This window comes from Sinohyriopsis cumingii, chromosome 7 (genome assembly GCF_028554795.1).
Source record: "Sinohyriopsis cumingii isolate HCF-2022 chromosome 7, ASM2855479v2, whole genome shotgun sequence".
Taxonomy (NCBI): Eukaryota; Metazoa; Mollusca; class Bivalvia; order Unionida; family Unionidae; genus Sinohyriopsis; species Sinohyriopsis cumingii.
Window position 1 is genome coordinate 79,294,928 of NC_142967.1, and position 25,803 is coordinate 79,320,730.

At 32.7% G+C, this 25,803-nt stretch overlaps 1 protein-coding gene across 1 annotated transcript in view; it reads left to right on the top strand.

Annotated features, from left to right (window-relative positions):
- LOC149795600 (protein mono-ADP-ribosyltransferase PARP14-like) overlaps positions 1–24,466 on the top strand; it is a 99,526-nt gene extending 75,060 nt beyond the window's left edge. The window contains exons 21-23 of the mRNA XM_089965427.1: positions 3,813–3,994; positions 13,187–13,370; positions 17,191–24,466. Coding sequence (XP_089821553.1) covers positions 3,813–3,994; positions 13,187–13,370; positions 17,191–17,492 — 668 coding nt within the window. The 3' untranslated portion in view covers positions 17,493–24,466. The remainder of the gene's footprint in view (positions 1–3,812; positions 3,995–13,186; positions 13,371–17,190) is intronic.
- Positions 24,467–25,803: the final 1,337 nt, after the last annotated feature.

Sequence of the window (25,803 nt, forward strand, 5' to 3'; positions counted from 1 at the left end):
CCTATTATATTTGATATGTCATGTTAAAAAATATTACCTGCTTTATTGTTTGGTTATCAGTGTTGTGTGACCGCCAGTAAGGTCAATAATCAGGGCTCTGGTTAAAATAGTCTGTCCTCCTCTCCAATTATCAGTATGACAGTGACCTCCAATACAGTCAATATTTATTATGCAGGTTAAAATATTCTCTGTTTTCCATTTGGATTATAAGAATTTTTTTTTACCTCCCGGGGCCCAGAGTAGCCGAGTGGTTTAAAGCGCTTTCCATTACGGATCACTGCCATCTCACCTGTCTGCGTAGGTTTGAGTCTCGGATTCGGTCAATGTGGGTATGTGAGAAAGCTTGCTAGTAGCTTCTCGAGGGTCAGTGGTTCTTTCCAGGGATTTTCCGGGTTCTTCCTCCACAATTGATACTGGACACCTTGTATAGCCTATCGTGTGCTGAAAAATGGCATTAAACCCTACAATAACAAATTTTACCTCCAGCAAATTTAATAATCATAATTAAGGTTAAAATATTGTCTGTTCTCCTTTTGGATGATCATTATGACAGTGACCTCCAATAAGGTCAATAAATTATTATTCAGGTTAAAATATTGTCTTTTCTCCGAATAATCAGCTTTGTGTGACCTTGAGTAAGGTCAGTAATCATGAATTAGGTTGTTCATCTGTAACACCTTGTGAAAACTAATTCTTCAAGAAACAAGAATTTATTATGACACAATTTGTTATTTTGGAATGTCTGTGTAGTGTGTTGCATGAGTTTGATTGATAACTCAGCCACTTCTTATAATTTTGCTATGGGATTAAATTATCATGGTTTAATATTGATCCTAGAGTAAATTGTACCTAATTACCCACAAAGTAAATAAAGTTAAAAGGACATTATATGAAGAATGGGAACAGTTAGATAAAATATACTCTTCACTAACTATAAAACCATGATCATTTGGTCATAATAATGTGAATATTACCCCATTCTTACATCAAATTAGCAGATTCCATCAGCACATTTGGTTATTATAATTTGAATATTACCCCAATCTTACATCAAAAATTAGCAGTTTCCATCAACACATTTGGTCATTAAAATTTGAATATTACCCCATTCTTACATAAAAAATTAGCAGATTCCATCAACACATTTGGTCATTAAAATTTGAATATTACCCCATTCTTACATAAAAAATTAGCAGATTCCATCAACACATTTGGTCATTATAATTTGAATATTACCCCATTCTTATATGAAATTAGCAGATTCCATCAACACATTTGTTCATTATAATTTGAATATTACCCCATTCTTACATAAAAGTATAGATTCCATCAACACATTTGGTCATTATAATTTGAATATTACCCCATTCTTACATAAAAGTATAGATTCCATCAACACATTTGGTCATTATAATTTGCATACTGCCCCATTCTTACATCAAATTAGCAGATTCTATCAACACATTTGGTCATTATAATTTGAATATTACCCCATTCCTACATCAAATTAGCAGATTCCATCAAAACATTTGGTCATTATAATTTGAATATTACCCCATTCTTACATCAAATTAGCAGATTCCATCAAAACATTTGGTCATTATAATTTGAATATTACCCCATTCTTACATCAAATTAGCAGATTCCATCAAAACATTTGGTCATTATAATTTGAATATTACCCCATTCTTACATCAAATTAGCAGATTCCATCAGAACATTTGGTCATTATAATTTGAATATTACCCCATTCCTACATCAAATTAGCAGATTCCATCAAAACATTTGGTCATTATAATTTGAATATTACCCCATTCTTACATCAAATTAGCAGATTCCATCAAAACATTTGGTCATTATAATTTGAATATTACCCCATTCCTACATCAAATTAGCAGATTCCATCAACACATTTGATTGTTGTATGCATCATATAGTTTTCTTTCATTTGCATCTTAACATGTAGCAAGAATATGTATTCCCATACTCATTAACTAAATGTTGTTGATCACATTGTCCATTGTTGATGTGGAACTGAGTAATTAATTAGATGTTATACCCATGACACAAAAAATATGACCATGCTAACTAGGATTTAGACCAGTCTATCTATCTACCTATATATATTAGATCAAAGGATGAGAAAAAGGCTGCTGCATAAAATATGACCATGCTAACTAGGATTATTTAAACCAGTCTATCTATCTACATACATGTATGTGTATATATATATATCTGACAAGCTATTTTTGGAGAATATATCTTAAATAATTTCAACATTGTGCAGTTAGAAAAAATGAGGAAAACACAAACTTCTCATAGATTCCAACAAAAACTATTGAGCCAGTCACTTTGAGAATTTTTTCATGCATCAGTCAGTAATATTAGTTTTTGGAAGACACAGCCTGGTCATTTAAATATGCATAAAGACATCTACATAGTACATATGCTTAATCACCTACCCTTAATCAAGAATTTTTCTTTTACTGGCTGAAGTTTCACTATAAAATGGCACTTGAAAGATTTCTAAACTTGTTTAAAACAAACCCTGTACCATGTACAAGAGAGCAAATAAATGCACACATCTTTCAAATCATACTGTTTGTCCTAATTTCTTTGTTGCCAATAAAACATTACCATATCCGTCCATAGATATAGAATTAAAGTTGGTATATAAATGAACTAAGTTCTTTTTTCCAACCGAATCGACTCGGTCAACATTCAAATGCCTCTAGTTTTAGAAAAAGGGGTTTTCTTAATATAATGACTCATTTTATAGCTTCTTTGCAACAGTCCATTGATAGGATTTAAATTTTAACATTTCATTATTTGTCTACATGCTTGGTGTAGTGTTTGACATTTGTTAAATACCGGTAGTATTTGCTTCACTGATTTTGTTTTTTCTTTATATATTTTCACGCAATAGAGTAAGCTCAGAATACAACCTTGACCACAGAGTGTCTCTCAAATTCCACAACATAGCATTGTCATATACGTTTCTGACCTACATAATTGCATTTATATTCTAAATCTTCAATAACTTAATATTTAAACTTTGCTTTCTATGAATTGTGCATTTTCTTGAATATATTTGCCCAATGGTTTATGAAAAGAGACATCTAATAAAGTGGTACTTCTCAGAAACTGCCACAGGAACTTGTATGGACACAGTAATGTCTGCCATTATTTCCCCATGGCAGGTTCACTGATGGATCCAAACAGAGTTTTATGAAGAAAACAACATGCTGCAGTTAGAATATTCATGTTACTGATTCTATTTTTAAAACACAAATTGCCATTTATGTAAGTTAAGTTTCGAAACACAAGTTTGAATGTTTCTATCATTAAAGGATAACTTGCGGAAATTGGACGACGATAGTTGCTAACTTACTTGGGAAAGGATTAATTGTTAATCAGCTATCAAAACACATGCCTATGAATGTTAAAGAGTTTGTTTGTTGGTGCAGTTGATATCAACACCAAATATTTGATGGCTTGATGCCTACATTTTGCCTTGCTTTTAACGTTGCACTGGAACTAACCTGGCTAAGGCCAGGGAGCATCTTAAAAAGGATGGTCATTCAGTGTTCCTCTAAAAAAATATCACACAGAAAAGTTGCTTTGCTTCCTAATAGTAGAAGGTGAAGTTTACATTTTGTAGGCAGCTTAGTCGCCCACTTCACCTGGTAGCGGGAACCCTGGATAAAAATTCACATATATTCAAATCAGAGATAGTACATGTAGTTGTTGTCAATAACATGGCCTTGCATCTTCCCTTGTGGTATAACTAAGTTTTTATTATTGTTCTACAGCAAACATTGGTACTCTACCTGAGACTTGGGATGAAATGCAAGACAAGGAGAATCTTAAACGTGTAAATGTGTTGAATCAAAGTCCAGAGTACCAGCAAGTGGAGAATATTTTTCTCAAAGAAGCAAAAACGGGACCATATTCTAATAGAGTTCCCAATGTGCAGAACATAAAAGTACTAAAGGTATGTATATATTTGTATGTATGTATGTGTGTGTGTGTGTGTGTGTGTGTGTATATATATATATATATATATATATATATATATATATATATATATATATATATATATATATATATATATATATATATATATATATATACATGTATATATATATATATATATATATATGCAGTAAACTGAAACGAACAGTGCAAAACTAGTATCTAGCTAGCCGGAGCACTTTCAACTCTTTAATGAGTCTTTTTCAAAGGCAAATACAAAACATAGACAAGACAAACAAATAAAACAGAAAAATAGCTATGTTTGTGAAACTTTACATGACTGTTTCTACAGGAATTCAACATTTTAACTTTATTATGTTTCAACTAGTTTATTTCAGCTTGTTGCTGATACTGGAAAATATTTGTATTGACAAGAAATTGATGAGCCATAACGACATCTGTTATTTTATGTAAATTTATGTAAGTGCAAATTATATCCAGGATATTTCATTGTTATAGTAGCCATAGGCTATTAAGCAAATTTAGAGAATTATTTAAAAGAAAATGTGTTGGCTGCAAAAGATAATTTTATTTGTGCATGGTTGTCTTTATCTAGTCTTCTTGGTTTTAACCAATTTCAATGTTCTAAGGTGGCATATCCAGTAAGCTTCCTTTTCTTTCCTGGTTTGGGCACTTGCAATAAGTGTTATATCACTGAAAGTGTGGCCAGGGGAGAAGAAGTGTTCTTCAACCAGGCTTCTGTATATAGCTTCTTTGTCATCCAATCAGATCTGTGAAGTTTGATCATTTTATGTAGCTTTTAAGTTTCTCCAACATACTGAAGGCAACAGATCTTACATGTGATGAGATAAATGACATTCTCTGTTTTGCACATTTTGTTTGGACCATGCATGTTTAATTTTTCTCCAGTAACTGCGCTGGAAAATGTCTTGGTCTCTATCATATGTTGACAGGTTTTGTACCATTTATGGCCACAGGGGCCAGATTGACTAGGGTTGTCTTGATTAGTGATTGGCATTAGTTATGTCCTGAATAGGATGTCCTTGAGGATTTTTGTTCTCTGGTAGGTGACTACAGGTTTGTTAGGGACGATTAATTTTAGTGCACCCGGCAATTCCACAATGGGCCAGTGTTTCCTGAAGATTTTACCTACTTTGGTGTTGTCTGGATGGTAGGTCAGGATAAATGGTATCCTATCAGCTTTTTCCTTCTTTGCATATTTTAGTAGGTCATCATGGTTTGTTTGTTTAGCAATTTTGGTTGCCTATGTAATCAGGTCTTTGTTGTAGCCTCGGTAAATAAAATGTTTAGATAGCTCTTCAGACCTTTTTAGGAATGTTTCATTGTTGGAGCAAATTCTGCATATCTTCAGTGCCTGGCTATATGGGATGTTCCTAATGCAGTATTTTGGATGACAGCTGCTTGGGAGGAGATACTGGTGTTTGTCGGTTGGTTTGGAGTAGATGTCTGTATGGAGTTTGTTTTCTACCAGTCTAGTTGTTGTGTCCAGGAAGACTTTGTTTGAGTTGGAGACTTCTGCCATGAATTTTATTCAGGGATGGAAGTTGTTTACCTTTGATATGAAATCATCCAGACTTTCTCTTCCATGTTACCACTTCATTTCTATATAATCGATAAAGCATATCCACTGGTATGGTGTAAGTTCAACCAATGCTAAAGGTTGACCCTCCAGTTTTCCCATAAAAATATTAGCATACAATGGAGCCATTTTTGTACCCATTGCAGTTCCATTAATTTGGAGTTAGTTTTCTCCATTAAATTCAAAGTTATTGAGTTTTAGGACAAGCTGCAGGAGTTGGACTGGGAAGTGTGTGTGTGGATTGTCTACAGTTCTAGTTTCCCATGCTTCTCTACATGCCTTTGTTGTGTGGTATGTTAATGTACAAGATGTGACGTCTAAGAAAACAAGCAATGTATCTGGCAGTAATGGTTAGCTTGCTTTGCTTTTTATAAGGTAATCTGTCGTGTCCTGAAGATATGATGGTAATTTGTGGACATGTGGTCTAATAAAATGATCCAAATATTCTGATATCCTTTCTGTGCGATGCCCGTTGCAAGAGATCATAGGTCTGCCTGGGTTTCCTTGTTTGTGGATTTTAGGTAGAAGATAAAATCTACCTGCCCTTGGGTTTTCTGGGCTTAAGTAGTTTCTTGTTTGCTGGTCTATGTGCGTGATTTGGTATGCCTCATCAATAATATTTGTGATGGTTTTTGCATATTACAGTGTTGGATCATGGTCTAGGTTTTGGTAGAACCTAGCGTCACTTAGTTGTCTACTTGCTTCACCGATGTAGTCCTCCCTATTCATAAAGATAATAATAATAATAATAATAATGAGGACTTTGTATAGTGCCTAATCTTTAGAAGCTCTAAGTGCTTTACAACATTTGACCACACCTATAAGATAATAAACATATATAATGATATGATTACAAAAACAAACACCATGAAATTAGAAAACATAAAAAACATGCTGAGAACATTTAAGGTAGAGAAATGTTATTAGGTCTTTAAGTTTGTTCTTGCAGTCAAAATAAGTGAATTTTGAGAGCACTCTTGAATGGTATCAGTGTGTCTTTGTGTCCGAGTTCATTGGGCAATTCATTCCATGTTGCTGGGCCCTGGTATGCAAAAGAACGCTGTCCATATGACTTTGTTTTCATAGAGGGAATATTGAGTATACGATTGTCAGAAGAGGAGCCTAAGTATCTTGCTGGTGTGTACACATGGGTGAGGTCGGATATGTATGTTGGACTATTGGACTAGAGTCCATCAGTGAAACGTAGCACAGAGAACAAATTTTGTGTTTGTTTCTGGATCGAATGAATAGCCAATGTAGGGTACAGAGCAGTGGGGAGGTGTGCTCTGACCATGGTACTCTAACTATGATCCGAGCAGCTGTGTTTTGAACTTTTTGAAGTTTCTGGAGTAGATATTGAGATGAACCAGACAGAATTGAGGTACAGTAGTCCAGTCTTAAAAGTACTAATGAACATACAAGTGTTTTAGTGGCATCAACTGAAAGATATTTGCAAATGGAGCTGATGCATCTCAGCTCAAGATATGCAGCCTTGCATATGTTCATGACATGTTGGTGCAATGCGAGAGTACTGTCCAGAGTAACACTTAGGCCACAGCTCAGTATTTTACATTTTCTTCACACTTTCCTTTATTCTCCATAGCTTTAAAAAGCCATTTGAGATAAAAGGATGAAGCTTGATATACTTACCATAAATATTGTTAGGTGTGCTGCATACAATACTGAATGTCCTGTCTTCATGGTCAAGGTCACAAGGTCATAGTTCAATATTTGACCTTTGCATCACACTTTCAATTCTGCTCATAACTTTAAAGCTTTCAGAGTAAGGGATGAAACAAAGCACACCTGTACATCATCATATAAGGTGTTTCTCATACCACAAGGAAGGTTCTGTCTTCATAGTCAGGGACAATGCTCGGTATTTGAAGTTTTCCATCACATATTTCTGCTGCTGTGTAACTTTATAGCCATTTGAGATTACTATATGAAACTCTTTACCATTACATCATTACTAGGAGGTGTGGCGTGTATGGTATCTATCTTCAGGGTCAAATTCACAGCTCATTATCTTTTCATTCAGTTTTGTAACTTTAGAGTTATTTAAGATTTAGTTATGTAGCTTTGTATACTTATATATCAGTATTAGGATCTTTATCAAGTACCACATTGAATGTCAAGGTTACAGCTCAAATTTTGCCATCTTACTTTTCCTTCCACTGTATAATTTACAGACTTTTGAGATTAAGGGATGAAACTTAGTGTAGCTTATGATTAAATATGTGATGCAAACCATCTAGGAGTTCTCATCTTCAAGGTTAGGGTAATGCCTCAGTATGTTACATTCTTCATTATACTTTCTTTCATACTATAATTTGCACACGTCATTACTAGGTGTGCTGCATACCCAATGGGGAGGGGGGTATTTTCAATGTCATGGTGTTATATGTTGACATTTTCTGTTATATTTTTTAATTTTAGAGCCATTTGAGATGAAAGGATGAAACTTAGTTTAACTATTTATTGTCACTAAAAGGTATGTTGTGTACCGTGTTGGGGTCCTATCTTGAAGGTCAAGGTCAAAGGTCGATATTTTGTTTCATGTTTGCCATTCTGCATTCTAACTTAAGAGCTGTAGAAGATAAATGACTGAAGCTTGGCATATGTGGAATTTTGCAAATTTGGGGTCTTGTTCTCACAGTCAAAGTCACAGGTCAATATTTTAAGGTTTTGGGCTTTTTGGGGGTTATGCTTTATATTATTAGAAGTTTATTTCCTGTTCTGTCCTTGATGAATATGTGACTTATTAAAAGAGACACTTGAGATGCATTAGTATTGTAGTATTGTCATGACTTGGACTAAGATGCACATGTACAGTATGGGAATATCAAGGATCAATGATAAGATCTCTGGATCCAGACTGGTAGCATGACATAGAAAATACAGGGGGTTGCTTGAAATATGTGTGTACTCAGTCTGCCAGAGTAACAATTAAGAAGAAACAATGTCTCAGTCAGATAACACTAGCCTTGATGTATTTGATTTTTCTTTGCCAGCTGAAAGAAATGATTGACTTGGAATGGTTTGCATGTTGCGCAGCAACACAAGTAGGTTATTTAGAGCTAGGGCAATTGGAGTAACATACTTTGCCCAAGGATGTGCCATGGTAAACAGCCAAAGCTGATCCAGTGGTCTCAAACCTGCATCCTTTTAGTCAGGAGTTTAGCATGCATCAGCTTGTAAATAAAACTGATAGCCCAGACTTGTAAATATTTTTAAATACCTTTACATCACAATAACCCTTTGTCAAGTTACAATAACCCTTTGTCAAGTTAGAATAACCCTTTGTCAAGTTAGAATAACCCTTTGTCAAGTTTCAATAATACTTTGTCAAGTTACAATAATACTTTGTCAAGTTACAATAATACTTAGTCAAGTTACAATAACACTTTGTAAATGCAGTGAACAGTTATAGTAATCCTTAGTAAATGAAGTAGACAGTCATATGATAGTAATTCTTACAGATATTTATTTATTATGCTGATCTTTCAATAACATTTAAAAGCTGTTCTTTTGTGCATATATTGAGTTAGAAACATGTTTTTTAGACAGTGCAACTTTCATGTAAAACTTGCATATATATTTTTGTATGAGTAGCTCAAAACTGTAGAATATGGAAGTATTTGCATACATTTGAGTTACTTCCCTTGGTCTACTCTTTGTTGATACTGTACCAATACTGTGTTATCTATTGCTGTGTTTCATGATAAGGAATACTTGTATGCAAAATATTCAAACTGTATAATTAAGCAACAAATAATTCCATTCATATATCATGTAAAACAATGAAGTTTATAGGAATGAATGTAGCCTTCAAATGGGATAATTTTGATATTAACTAGGTAGTGTCTTGTTAACACTTACATGGCTTGTTGTGCTTTCGTTTGTACACAGACCAAGGTTACTTTCTACATGGACAGTGAATTGATTCATTTTCTCATAATGCAGAAAAAAATGTTAATCTTGGCAACTTTTCTTTCTTTTTAAAAATATAAACATTTGATTGCAGTCATTTAAATAACTATTTTTGTGAATGGTATAACAGAAATTATGTAATAAAAATAAAAATAATCTTTTGGTTAGTAACTATATCAATTCAAAAAAAGGATTGTTTTAATTTACTCTTTTTACTTTTCTCTTCATTCCCTCATCAAACTTGCTTTCTTTCTTACCATTTTCATTCTTCATCTTTTTACTCTTCTTTTATCATTTTTTTTGGTCCTTTTTATGAATTAGAGTTGCTTGGTATGCATTTTTTTTATTTATTATAAGATATGTTTGATTTTAATTATAGTTGTAAATTATGAGTGTGTTTATGTCATGCTTCAAAAGAAATCTACTATATCTTTTGGGAATGAATTTAAAAACACAGGCTATGCCAACAATTTTATTATCTTTCTTTGGCTTCACCAGATCCTCCACAAGTATTGACACAGCTTCGTTCCATTTTCTTTTAAAATTCATAATGGTTAAATTGTAGAATTTTACTGGACAATATTTTTATGAAAGATTATGTGTGCTACATGTGGTTGATACATACATTTTTGTAGATGCTTTGAAAGTTTTGTGGATTAGAGGACTTTTAAATTTGCAACAAACAAAAATGGCCAATTACCTGGTACTTTAAATTTTCTGTTTGCTTTGAACTTAGTTACAATGGTTTGGCATAGAACATATTCACTGAACTTAGTTACAATGGCTTGGCATAGATTACATTCATTATGGCATGACATGCTTAAGGCTTGAATTTATTTCACTGTAGAATAGTCAGAGCAAATATCTGTACTATGCCAATTACATAAAGATAGAGAAACTTTAGATACTCCAACAACTTTTAAAAATCTTCCAATGGAAATTAAAGAAAGATCTTTATTTGTTTGTTGCTGATAAAAAATAAATAATTCCTTCTTCAAACAGGAAGTGAGAAAATGAATTCAGATTTATGGATAATGTAATACTACAAGCTAAGTATCGAGTATCATTTCTGCTTACCATGTCTGCAAACTTTAAGCGGTTTCAAAAATAGACTTATAAGTTCAACTTTGTCAAAAAATACACTCTGGATTAAAATTGTTATTGGATACCATTTATACCAAAACAAAAACATAGCTTTGAATATTTGTAAGTAGGATAAAGTCAAATTGAGCTTGTAATTAAATGTTGTATTAGATCCTATTTATTTTAACGATGTTATGTTTTCAGTACGTTAGTATTCAGCATCCCATGCCTCCCCTTTTTTCCTCTCTGCCTCTCCATGTAGAAAAAAAAAACATTGTTACATTTTTTGTTTCTCGGGTATATACATATATGACAGATTAGTTGTCTCATTTATCATTATACTATTTCATGTGGCTGGCAAATAGATAGCTGCCAGACTCAATACCATTATATGAATGAGATAATAAGCTAATGAAACAAGTTAATTTATCAAATGTAATTTTGATTTTTTTTTTAAATAAATGCTTTAGTTTTGAAAAGGGGCTAACATTTCATTGTCAGGATCACTCTAGGCTGAGTTTTGTTTCTTGATGATAATGTTTACAATGGTTGCTAGAAAATACTAAAACTTGGAAGAGGTGACCAGTGTAGTGATCATTGATTACAGTCACTATCTTCCACCTGTGTCTTTATGGACCCAATTGCTCACAAGCTGTCAAGAGAAAGATTGATCAAAATATTTTTGCAGGATTAAAAATGAAGTAATAGATCATTTGGTAAAACGTTTTTTTTGGGGGGCTTACAATTTAATTTACTCTCAGACCAAAAACTTGTAAAAATATAAGCTTTCAAGATAGACAGTACCAGATTTGTATCGCACCTTCATATTATTTACCGTATTTTGCATCTTTTTCACAGTTGAAATGTTCAATTCAGGATGATATCCACACATATTCCAGGCTTGAAATTTTTATTTTTAGATTCATTTAATTCTTAAGTGGCAAATGACGTTTATCACATCCTGTTGTATATACTGTATATATTGTACATAAAAGCTAGAAGGCTTCAATTTACTGGTAGATTAGTCCTCTAACTAACTGGGTTACCTTCTCTAAATAAAGTCTTTATTATTATTATTATTATTATTATTACTATTATTGCTTTTAATATTTATAAGTGGGATAAGTTCTGTGAAAAATTTGGTTTATACTTAAATTTAGTATCAGATCCTGTTTCTTGTAGCTACGCTAAATGTTCAGCATATTTGTACATTTCTTGTATACAGCTTTCCTCTCAGTCTCTTTCTATCCCTGTAGTTTTAATATTTTATGTTATTCATGTTTATGACATTTTCTTGCCGTCTTTTATCTTCTTACTATTTGATACAGTTGGCATAGGTTGGCTGCCTCTCACATTACCAGCCTGTAAAAGGGAAATAAAAATTTTTAAAAAAATCAAACAAGTTAGTTTCTAAAATGTACAGAAAAAAAGTTTTAAAAAAAGTTTTAGTATGAAAGGGGTCAAAATTTCCTTGTCAGGATCACTTTAGTCTGAACTTTTTTTCTGGATGATAATATTTACAATGGCTGCTGAAGACTACAAAGGCTTCCAAAAGAAGAGCAATGGAATTATGATAACATTTGCTATCTTACACCCTTGTCTGTGTGGACCCAATAGGGTACCATCCTTATGGACCCTATTGCAAGTTATCAAGGATTAGGTATATAAAAATACTGTAAGATTAATTTTGCAGGGTTTAAAAAATGAAGTAATACATTCTTTAGTTTAATTTTATTCATTTAGCCATGATTCAACTCTGTCTCCATCCAAAAACCTTGTGAAAAGAATTCTTTCAGGATAGACAATCTTCATACTCTTAACATATTTGGATATTGTTGATGCTCAGCAAGAGTTTTACAATGTTAAATTCAGCATGTATGATACAGAACCCTTCAATCAGTCATGTATTACATAAGACCTCAGATTGTGGAATGATTTGTGTTTATACTGTAGAATATAGATACATGTATTACATAAGACCTCAGATTGTGGAATGATTTGTGTTTATACTGTAGAATATAGATACATGTATTACATAAGACCTCAGATTGTGGAATGATTTGTGTATACATGTATTACATAAGACCTCAGACTGTGGAATGATTTGTATATACATGTATTACATAAGACCTCAGATTGTGGAATGATTTGTGTTTATACTGTAGAATATTGATACATGTATTACATAAGACCTCAGATTGTGGAATGATTTGTGTTTATACTGTAGAATATAGATACATGTATTACATAAGACCTCAGATTGTGGAATGATTTGTGTTTATACTGTAGAATATAGATACATGTATTACATAAGACCTCAGATTGTGGAATGATTTGTGTATACATGTATTACATAAGACCTCAGACTGTGGAATGATTTGTGTATACATGTATTACATAAGACCTCAGATTGTGGAATGATTTGTGTTTATACTGTACAATATAGATACATGTATTACATCAGACCTCAGACTGTGGAATGATTTGTGTTTATACTGCAGAATTTAAATACATGTATAAAGTTTTATGCCACAGAGTATATTTCAACATACAACATGGATTTTTTTGCTTCAGATTGAACGCATTCAAAACAAGACATTATACCAGCAATATTCAGCCAAAAAGAAGTTAATGGAAACTCGATATAAAGACAAACCGGCTGTGACAATTGAACAAAAAGTCTGGCATGGAACACCGTATGATAGCGTAGATGGTATTTGCATCCATGGCTTTAATCGCAGCTACTGTGGCAAAAATGGTAAGAAAGAATTAGCAATATCAGCTTATTCATATTATTCATTCTGCTGAGTATCCACATAAAAATTTCTACGATCAGTTTTAGTTCTGTAGGTCATAGACCAGGAGAGCTCATGGGATGGCCTGTTGACTGTCAACTGTCATCCATCTGTTAACAGAAGTCTGTTATCACTGCTTCTAAATTTTGGGGAGGATTGCCATCAAACTTTGTACACACATTCATCCCATGGTATAATCTTTGAACTACATTGAAAGATTGCAAAACAACAAACTTCATCATCTTTTTTAATTCCCTTTCTGCATTGAAAACCCTTGCAATACAATGGAACCCCGCTATAACGCGATAATTGGGGTCCCAAAAATTGGATCGCATTAACATCAGGGTCACGTTAATGCAGGGTTTTACAGTATTTTACTCTTTTCAGAGGACAACTCATTGGCACATATACGTGTATTCATGTCTAATGTATATGATTAATAGAGTATCAACATCGTTTACTATTGTGCCATCATGGCATTCAGTTCATCTAACTGATTATTGTGTCTGAATTCAGCGTCTAATATACAGCATGAACAGAGTATCAACACCGTTTATTTGCCATCTGATAACGTTCCATTGGGGCTTGAAATTAATCCATAATATATGTAATTCCATTGCAAAAATGGCATACATATTTAAACTATTCAGTAATTTTGTCACACATAATTTAGTGTCTGAATTCAATGGGAAAAATTAACAGCAAAATTAGGTTAAGAAAGATGAAGCACGTGTATGGTTCATTACGTTCCAGGGTCTCTGAATGGTTTCTGTACAAATTTCATACTGCTAAAATTTTCTCATATGCGTTTCCATGTACACTTATCAATTGCAAAATTCAATTAATTAACGCTTGTACTCCTATTCGTTTGAACGACTACAGCAAGAACAATTACCAATCAACACCTGATTTCAGCGTGCATATAACTTTTACTTCAGATTTTGTGAATATCGAAAGAAATGTGTGAAAACTAATATACTAATCATTGCACAAAGTGCAGAGAACAACTTGTGTTTGTGAACTTACTTTTCCATAACAGTAAAATATTTTTATAAAAAGTAGGAAATTAATAACGAGTTCATAAGCAAACACCATACCCATGTAAAACCCGAGAACTAAGTGCAGTAGGCCTGCAATTGTCATGAGTCACTTTTATATAAAAATAATTAAGCTGAACGCATGTACAATTTCATACCCGTTCAATTTCCAGCTAATAAAGCAGACATTATTTACTGGTAAACTGATTGTGTGTAATAGCGCCGCCAAGCCCAGCAAACATGTTGGCGGCTTTCATTTTTTGATGTTTATTAAATTGTGAGAATCTTTTATCAATCACTGCATTGTCTGCTGCTTGGTTGTGTATGCTGTTAAAGAAGAAACACATGTTGGCTATTGCTTGAGCAATGATTGTAAACAGAATTAATTGAAGACAATCACAAAGTCGACTTACTGGCTTTACTCATGGACCAGTAATAAGTAACATTTCCGATAATGTTTCTTTTGGCATAACACTTCAAGAACCTGGTGATATTGTTAAATTTCAGAAGCTATGCCACAATCATATTATATTAAAATTCATACATGAACTCTTCCTCAAAATGATAATAAGCGTTTTACACACTATTTCTCGTACTTAAAAAAAAATAAATTCCCAGTACAACAAAAATACACATACATGTAATTAAAATTGCAGGAACCGCGCCACAGTTTATATTAAATTTTAATTCATATGCGATCTCTTCCCCATAATGATAATAAATTTTGAACAAGAAATTATTTTTCATGTGCGAATGAATATACAAAATTTTGGGAGCCACACCATGATCGCGTCTACACAGGGTCTACATTGCTTGCTTTACTGATTACTCCTAACAAACTACATAGACCTAGATCTGCTGGATGTTCTTGATCAAAGTCACAGTTCTAGAATCAGTCTGCTTATTATGATGCGATTTACTAGGAACATTAACTCAAACGATTTACATGTGCCTTTCATGGGTTATGGTCCTTGCCAGTCAGATTTATCTTTCCATGGACAGTTGCTTGTAATCAGCATAGCTCAAGGAACATTAGATAGGTCCAATCTAATGTAAATGTTGTTTGATAAACCTAGACATGTTGTTTATGGGTTTTATCTTATCTACTCCAGTTTGGATAGTTATGTCCCTTGTCAGTCAACTTCATATATTTACATGGGATATTGTATTTATTAATTAGACCTTGAAGAGTCGAATTTGAAGTATTCCATGTCATATCTTAGAGCAGTGGTGAAGTGATAATCTTCTAATTTGGTTTTGATCAGTTTGGGGATGCCTGTACAAAATTTTCTACATGCATTGGATATGTAATCCATACATACTTTTACAGAAATATCCATATGGACATTTTTATTCTATAGCTGAATCACTCTTATGGATTTCATTGTATCCATATGGAAATGTTATGGATTCCATACATGCTCCATATGGAAAATCCCACAAAATATGCAAATTAGTCCATGAGATCTGTAGGTTGTCCATGTGGAATAAAATTAAAATTCCATATGGAATTTGGCAATAATCCATATGGAATTTCTGATTAATCGATATCAGAAACAGAAAATATAAATGCTGCTGAAAATCATTCAAATTGTACAAGAAACAAAAAATAAATTTTATTTTATCTTATTGATATTTTTTTTTAAAATGTCACTGATATTGCAATCACAAAATATCACTATATTTTCAGAATTTTTGACAAACTCTTAGTGCAATTTCAGTGACAAACTTTCAATGATATTTTCAGAAATTTTGGTAAAATCTCCTAAAATACCATAATTGTAGTGAAAAAGGACATTTGAGTGAATGTCAAGAAATGTTCATTGAGATTTTGCTGAAATTTCAGTCACATTGTCACTAGGGTATGATTTATGTAGAGCATGTTTTAACAGGAATCCAAAAAAACTATTTTTCAGAGTAAACATCAGATCAAGCCCAAAATCCACCTTGCACAAAATTTTCTAAGTCTAAGTCTATAGATTCATCTATGCTTGTACTACCATGTTTTAATTTTCTGATCATGTTTACATTTTCTCTACTTTTTGGGTCATGTCTTTGTTTTTAATCATCTGTGGAAATAAATTAAAGAAAACTGACATACATGTGTTTCTTCAAATTTATATGAGTATATATTCATCCTTCCGCATCAGCTACACTGACATATACATGTACTCTAACTCCCACCAATATTTCTACTTGAATCAGATGGTTTAGGTTATTAATTCTTCAGAGAGTATTTTCCATGATGCTATAATACATGAGCCTGCTTTCCATATGGAAAAAAGTGCCTATGGATTAAAGTTGCACCTTTATTCCATATGGAATTTTCACTTGCTGTGATGTACTTATGGAATTGATATGGAATATTTGTCTGATTCCATAAGTTTTTCAGTCCATCTCTCTTCCATACGGATTCCTGAAGTATTCCTTATGGAATCTGTGAGAAATTTCTGTACAGGTCCAGAGAGAAAACTGCAAATTGTAGTAAACTAGAGTATTTTTTGCTAATAATCTAGATTTAGGTAGTCTATTATGTTTGTGATAGACAACTTCACTGCATCATTGGTAATTACACTGAAGATAGATTATCGTATGTATTTTACAAAATTATTTTAATTTTAAATATAGAACCCATATTTGGCTTTATAAGCTTTCATTGTTTATCCATTATATTGTTAAAATTGTATTGCATAATTATTCTAATTATTTGGTAGAATTGACAGACATTTTTATTGACCATTTTCAGGTGTCTGGTTTGGTCATGGTGTGTATTTTACAACCAATGCATCTTACTCAACTCGTGGTTGGCTTGCAGCAGGAAATCAAATGCCAGCACCAGGAACCAAACAGTATATCTTCTATGTATCAGTCTGTGTAGGGGAATATGTTCAAGGGAATCAAAATATGAGAGTCCTTCCAGCTAAAAATGACAGTGATCCTACAGACATCTATGACAGTGCTGTGAACGATGTTAACAGTGTGGAAGAAATTGTGATCTTCAATGACACGCAAGCCTACCCAGATTATCTAATCACATTTACAACCTAGTTATGGAGTGTATTACCTAATGGTCAACCCGTGGGACTGAGTACAGATCCATTGACCAGTATTTTTTTTAATGAGTTTTCATGCTGAATAAAAGAAGTATATTTTCAGAAGAAAAAAATCAGTAAAGCCTTGACTGCTTTGAAGATGAATTCAAATGTGTGTGGTTGTTCAACTAATATTATGAGATAATGAGAAGACACAGTATATACATGTTAATAATTAGTACATTCATTGTCAATTAAATTAGACACAAATTCCATCATAATTAGATTTTGACCTCTGTTTCAGTCTGTTTTAAGGTTGTTTTTTTTATTAATATATTACGCTATCTACTTTTTTCTAATAATTAACAGTATGATTTAACACATATTACCAATAGATTATGTCATATGGTAAATATTTAACACATATTACCAATAGATTATGTCATATGGTAAATATTTAACACATATTACTAATAGATTATGTCATATGGTAAATATTTGACACATATAACTAATAGATTATGTCATATGGTAAATATTTAACACATATTACTAATAGATTATGTCATATGGTAAATATTTAACACATATTACTAATAGATTATCTCACGAGGTAAATAATGCTTTAGTTATATTAAAGACTGCAATACATAATAGTAACTGCTTGTTTTATATGCATCTATTTTTAAACTGAAGTTTTATTTCCTGCAGTCTGACTGGTTGTTTGGGGGGGATTTCATTCAGGAAGATTGGAAGATTCTGGAGTCTGTAGTATTAAGTGGCCAGAGACATGTTCCCACTAGAATAAGTTCTTAAGACTTTCTAAGAAAATGATATGTAATATTTAAAATATTTATCATTTCACATTTATAAGTGAAACTTCAAAATATTTCCAGTGGTTTACATTTTTTATGGGATACCAAGACTAGTTTCATAATGAGTTAGATATTAATGAGGACATCTTTCATCTGATTCATTGAGCTTGATTCACTGTGGAAGCCATTTTTCTGATTCAGTCATTATCAAATTGAGGTTTATATCATGAAGATTTTGGTTGAGTTCAATAAAAGACCGAGATCCTTGCAGGTTAATGATGAAATCTTGCATTTGTTTCAAGGACCTACACACTTAATTATCAAAATAACATGTATGTTTGAAAATATAACACTCAGCAAAGGAAAGGGATGACAAGCCGGCTGAACAGCTTTCAAATTTTTCGGTAAAATCTGAACTCAGGCAAACAAGCAAGACCATAAAATGTGACCTTAGCCAATCATCAAGGTCCTGTCTAGTTGTTGAAGAGGAAAACAGTAAGCTGAAAGATAAAGCAAAACGTTTGAATAAAAACAAAGATAATCTGCTGTCAGAAATAACTGAAATAAAATATGGTTATGCTGCTATTGATCCTGAAATTCTCATGTCAGTAATGGAAGACATTAGAAGCCTGAAATTCTCTTGTCAATAATGGAAGACATTAGAAGCCTGAAAACTGAAATTGTAATTGTGGTAAAAGAATGTCACCATGGTAATGAAAACCAGTGAAAATTCATAGCTCTTGATGACATCATTAAGTCAACCATAGCAGAAACCTAAAAATCTACAGTGATATGAATAAATGTGTTGAAAAGAAACAACACTGAAAACAATTAACCCTACCACAGCAAACAAAAACTCCTCTTCACTCCAAAAGTATTGTGTCAAGGGAACTCGTGCAACTGATTCTTTGGAGATAAGCTCCAGTCACAGAAATGTGACGAATGGTCAGCATTACTATTATAACATTAGCAGTGAAACTCGGGTTCTTTCATTACCCTTTTTTTTCTCACATAAGAAAATCAAATCACCCAGAACATGAGGAAATTTCTTTAAAGCAATCACTACTGATTGGTGATTCAGCCATTAAATACGTCAGGGAGGTGTTGAACCTTATTCAGATTCAAATCATTGCCTGGTAGGGAACTGGTCACATGCTTTGTATGATGTGAGAAACAGACCATTTTTAATTTGACTTTGACACCATATTCATCAGTGTTGGAGGAAAGGTGAAATGTTTACCCTTGCAACTGATGCTGTACTTATGTCCATGAAGATAGCGTCTTGTTTATGAGACATAATTTTGGTAATGTTTCAAGACTATCCTTCAGAACTCTGCTAGATGATGCCCATGTTGTTTCTTTTGGGAGTTAAGTTAAGCAATATAATGGATGTTTTGGAAGTGGAATTATATTATGTGTTTGTTGATGCATGCTTCAAGAAATGTTAAAACTGTCAGGTTGGAACTAAACTCTGTGTCTGACCCTGCTAGTAATATTTACTTTAATGAGATATTAAATCTAGGAATTAACAGAAAAGGTCTACACATGGGGCATATACAGAGTTATTCCTAGTTAGTTTTGTCTACAGGTCTCCTACTGCAAAGGTCATTTGGAATGAGCATTTGGAAAGCAACTACGTAAAGTGATTGATAACCAAATCCTGGAATGACTTATCAAGAATCTTAAGGATAATCAGGTTAACAGAAACTTGTCAAATTTCGAAGAAACGTTTTGTCTAACCAAGTTAGTAGAGCAGACAGCATGAGAAACTGACCAATCAGAAACTCTAACTGATCATATCTGTGCAAATATGGAACACAAAAATGTGACAGATACACATATTCCTAGGTCTTTTGATCACTTCCCCATTTTCCTAATGAGAAAATGCGGCTTAAAACAGCTGTAAAACCCAAAACTCAAAACTTTAAAATAGATTTCTTTTAGATCCTAGTAATGTTCCAGGGAATATGGTATCTTAATGTTTGACGATGTGGATGAAGTGTTTGATATATGGACCCAACTTTTTATGCAAGTGGTAGATAAACAAATACCTACGAAACCTCATAGTAAAACTGGACTTTAAACCTGAATGCTTGTTAACTCTTGACATTATACATGCCATGAAAACCTTTTATTATTTCTAATCTGTTGGTCAACAGGTAAAACAAAATATGGAGAAATAAAGTCATTTCAGAGATCATTGTAGAAAAGAAAAATCACTTTTGGGGATCACTAATTTGGAACATAATCTCAAAGGCAGTTAGAGAAGGTACAAATATAAATGTATTTGATTATAATGTAATTTAGTGGATGGAAAGCAGAAACTGTTTAATGTGACAAATGCTAACTTAAAGTATAAATTTTCAATACTTTTACTTTGTTGTCACAGTATTTTTTGTACTGTATATACACAATGCACCTAATATTATGTTTATTATGTCCATATATAAATGTTGTTTATTATCAGTAACTTTTCTTACTGTGTGTGCAACTATGTGTATGTAAATATGCACAAAACAGAGATCCATGAGTTCCATGCACTTAAACATTTCACCCTCTTTAAGTAAAGTCATTATTATTAGTGTGTGTGTAATGAACATGACTTTTTATTTTTGATTCACCCTCTTTAAGTAAAGTCATTATTATTAGTAGTGTGTGTGTGTGTGATGAACATGATTTAGACATGGGCTTCTTACATCTCAAGTGACTGTATTTTTAAATCAGTTTTAATCAAGCTAGTAAATATGTAAGTATTTTCAAGATGGTGGATCATTATTATTATGAGTGAGACCTATCCATCTATCTATCTATCTATATATATATATATATATATATATATATATATATATATATATATATATATATATATATATATATATATATATATATATATATTATGAGATTTTGCTTCTGTATTTATTTGCCATATATATATATATATATATATATATATATATATATATATATATATATATATATATATATATATATATATATATTATGAGATTTTGCTTCTGTATTTATTTGCCAACTCTAGGGACTATTTTGTGAGACAGTTTTGATCTGACAGGGTAAAGAGGCCTGTGTCATTAAGATCTTGGTTGAATATAATTATGATTGAAATTCATGCATATTAATGATGTGACCTTAGATCTGATTGGATGAGCTTTTTAATACTCAGGATACTGATATCTAATCAGACTAATTCTCCACCTTAAACTTATATTATCACTGTCATAGACAGATTCTATAATAAGTTAGATAAGTCCATGATAATGAAATATCTTTCATCTTACATGACTGAGCTTGTTACACATCTAGATCTGGAGATTGTATTTCTCATCCACTCTATAACTTGGTAAATTAATTTATATAACCAGAATCATAGATGACTTAAGTTTTGAGCAAAAATCTGCGTAATAATTATATCTATAACTTTGCAATGAATTTTTATGAGGATATAATAAAATAAGTAAGATGAACATGAGATAAAGTTAGGGTACTTAGTGAAATAGTCAGCTTTTAAGTTATGTAAGTCAGGTGAACACTATGATGCCTACTTGGGCCTCTTGATTATATGTGCAAGCAAAAGTACTAGTTGTGCTGTGGCATATCAACTTACAGACACACCAGCCTTGGAAATTGCCTATATTACCCTTGCTTTGTTTTACCTATCAACATGTTGTATTGAGCTAGTGTATAATAAGAGATATTAAATGTCATATCTTAATATGTCATTTGGTGCATTAAAATTTAGTTACTATTTCTACACAACTTCTTAAGTGCTGACAAGGGACATTTTTAAAAACATCGAGTGTCCATATGTCTGCCTGTTGCCAATTTTATTTTTACACAATAACTTGAGTTATCCACCATCTACAGTTATCACACTTTGTTGGAATCGTACATATGTAAGGATGAACCCTATCAGCTTCTGGGTTGAAAGGTCAGCATCACTGAAACTAAAAAAAGAAATGTGGTCCCTGGGTAGAGGCTACTGTTTACACTTATCAAACTTTATAGATCATTTGCATTTGGGATAATAAAGAGGTTTAGTGATTTGGTGGTAGTGAACAAGTTTCACATCTGACTGAAAGAAGAAGTATTTTTCACACAATACCTTAAGTTATCCACCATCTGCAGCTACCAGCTGTGTGGATGTGTTGCGCTTGGAATAAGGGAAAAACTTAAGTTATCAATTTTGTGGTTAAATACTGAAAGGTCAAGATCAGGATTCTGTCTGAAAGAAAAAAATGCTTTGAACAATAACTCAAGTTATCCACTATCCACAGTTACCAAACTTTCAGGATGGCTTATACTTTGGGTAAGGGAAAAATCCTATCAATTCTGGGGTCAATTACCAAGGTTGCTGATGTAAGGAAATACAAATGTCATGAACTGAATACCATTATAATTGTTTGTTATTATTACATTATTGAGATCTTTTATTTGCACTATTCAACAAAATATTCAAACTTACAAATGTTCTTGCCATTATTTATTTTCTATATAAGATTAAAGTTTTCCACTCACTGTAATCCATTGTATAATTTTAATCATCACTGATGTAAAATATTCAGTGATCTTATTTGGTTCAGTGCACCATGACAAACATTCATTTCACTACTGATGTACGGCTTACATAGGACTGTAAATCAGAAGATGGACTCTTTGGTCAGCCAACTTGTACAAGAATTCTACTTGGAAACAGCTGTTTGCTCTTTAAATATAATATCTGGAGAGGCCAAGTGCTCAACATGCAGAGATCAGAGGACAGCCTATGTGAGAAGCCAAGTGCTCAACATGCAGAGATCAAAGGACAGCCTATGTGAGAAGCCAAGTGCTCAACATGCAGAGATCAAAGGACAGCTTATGTAAGAAGCCTGTGATGAATAAGAAATCCAAAGAAACTGAATATTTCTAGTCTTTGTGACCAATGAACTGAAACTTTGCCCGACTTTAAAGACATATTTTAGATATTCAGTGGGCCCTGAGCCTGATTAAAAGGGACAAAACTTGCATCTCTTCTCAAAGACAAACTTTTTCTTTTGAAAAATCTTTAATTCACAAGCAAAAATATATTTGTCTATACCTGTCACAGTGGCACATTCCTGCTGCCATAGCATGACTACTTTTCCCACTATGACTGGAGTTACAAGTAAAAGTGTTTCACATGATATTCCTTTGATTAAAAAATGCCGTCCTTGTGAAGCAGAAATTCAGTTCATATTAAGTGATAACTGTAGATATGCTCCAGTGACTGCTTATTGCAGGGAGAAACCATTATTCAATTAGGAAACACCAGGCTGCTGAGCATAGAAGGCAGGTGACCATCACATAGAGGTCATTTATGTAGGAAATTTGACAGGGAAATTAGAATGGCCATTGTGAACATGTGATGACTGAGTAAAGGTTACAGGTTTGACTAAACATGGATAGGATCAGAAATATTTAACTACAGTAATGTTTACACATGCTGGATTGTTAGTCTTTTTCTCTAGTTAAAACCTTTTCCTTTAGTTATAACCTTTTTCTCTAGTCATAACCTCTTTCTCTAGTCATAATTTTTTTCTTCAATTTATTTTTATCATGTGATTGTTTTACTGATATCTTTTTGTTCTAAAATGTAACACAATCAGCCTTTCTACCCATGGATGTGTATGGCTATATATTTGTCAGTCTGTATATACTTAAAGATATGTTCTTGCTTAAAACATGTAAGAGCTGCATGCTTTTTGTCAAGCTTATGTTATGGGGAAAGCACGATATTTCAGTCAACTGATAGACATTGGTGTTGGCTTCATCTGCAGCTTATTAGGAATTTTGGTTTGAGTTATTCATTTGCAAATATTTTCTAACATCCTTGATGAATATTATTTGTACTTGACATGAAGTTTTTGAAAATAATTCAGTGACATGCTCGTGTAATACTTTGAACTTGGATTCAAGGTCATGTTTGGTAGCAATGCTTTCTTTTAGTGGGCTTGACCTCAAGGTCATATTTGGTAGCAATGCTTTCTTTTAGTGGGCTTGACCTCAAGGTCATATTTGGTAGCAATGCATTCTTTTAGTGGGCTTGACATGCAATCATTGGCCTTCATCTGTGATATGAACTGCAATCTTAATTGTATGTCCTATCATATAACATTATAAATAAAAAAGTTTATTTGAACAAGCTTGTTTTCTTTGCAGAATGAGTGTCAGGATTTTGTTGGAGGTGTGTGTTAAAATATGTCTGAAAAGGCAATTTTTAGAACATTAAGTGGTGGAAGGTGAGAAAATGAAACAGATGAATGAGTCTATAGCATATTTTCTTTTAATAAACTTAGCTCTGATGAAACAACAATAAAACATATTTCCAATTAGTAGGTTATGTACTGTACCTTAGACTATGCAAAAATGCTTTTTTGAGATGTGTAGATTTTGTAATTAAGACCTTTTATTGCAATTAAAAAGGTCCTATATAGATTATATCCATTTTAACTACCCTTAAATTCGTCCTGACAGATGTGTTGCTGTCATTTTAATGCTTAACATTTCCCTCCATGTTATTGTATAAATATTGAGTATCATTAAGACATGAGACATGGGTATATATGGTAGTTTTAGTTTAAAGGATTTTAAGCGGTCAGATATGGTAATCTTAGAAACAAATTCTACCTAGTTCACACATCTGATACTGATAAAGATTCTGACCCATAGGACTTGGAGTCTGTGTTTGTCATAACTGTAAAAGCAAGAATTTAGGCTCTTAAACAACCCTGACTTTGTCTCTGTTCTGTATTTTTATTAACTATCACAATGCTGTAAAATTACCAACCTGTTCTGTGTAAAGGGCAGTTGTCTTGAGCCCTAGCTTGGGGGAAAATTAAAAATTGGTTGGAAATCTACTTTGTATTGGATGTTATTTTTTGCAGCGTTTGCACCCCATAATGTGATGACTCATTGTGGTTTTCTGGCCATTAGTGTAAAACAATGAAAAACAAAACAACTGTTTCTAATAAAAACTGCTTAACAGAATTCTAACAAATCTGAAAGAAAGTATCCTGACATTGAAGTCATTGGTTAAATGATGCTGAGGTACCATCAGATATGGATGAAATTATAAACTTCAGAAAACATGAAACAGTTGTTTTCACAATATATGTAAGACGACAACATCTGAATATATTTCTAAATGTTAAAAACTTAAATTGAATAAAACTGGCAGATGAAATGATAATTTATTTGTAGAATTTTATTCCATCTAGCTCAAACAATGAAGGCAACTTCATATATAACTCTACAGATCATAGACCAGAAAAACTTTTGGGATAGCCCTCCATCAGCTCTATTTAACATTACTCCTCATAAACAACATGGAGGATTGCCTTGGATTTTACACACCAGTACATCGCAAGGCCTTGTTGGTTCTAAATAATAATGGGGCTGATCACACATCCAGTATGGTCACCAGGACAGCCATCTTGACAAAGTTGTCATCACTTAATGGATAGTCATATCATCATAGGG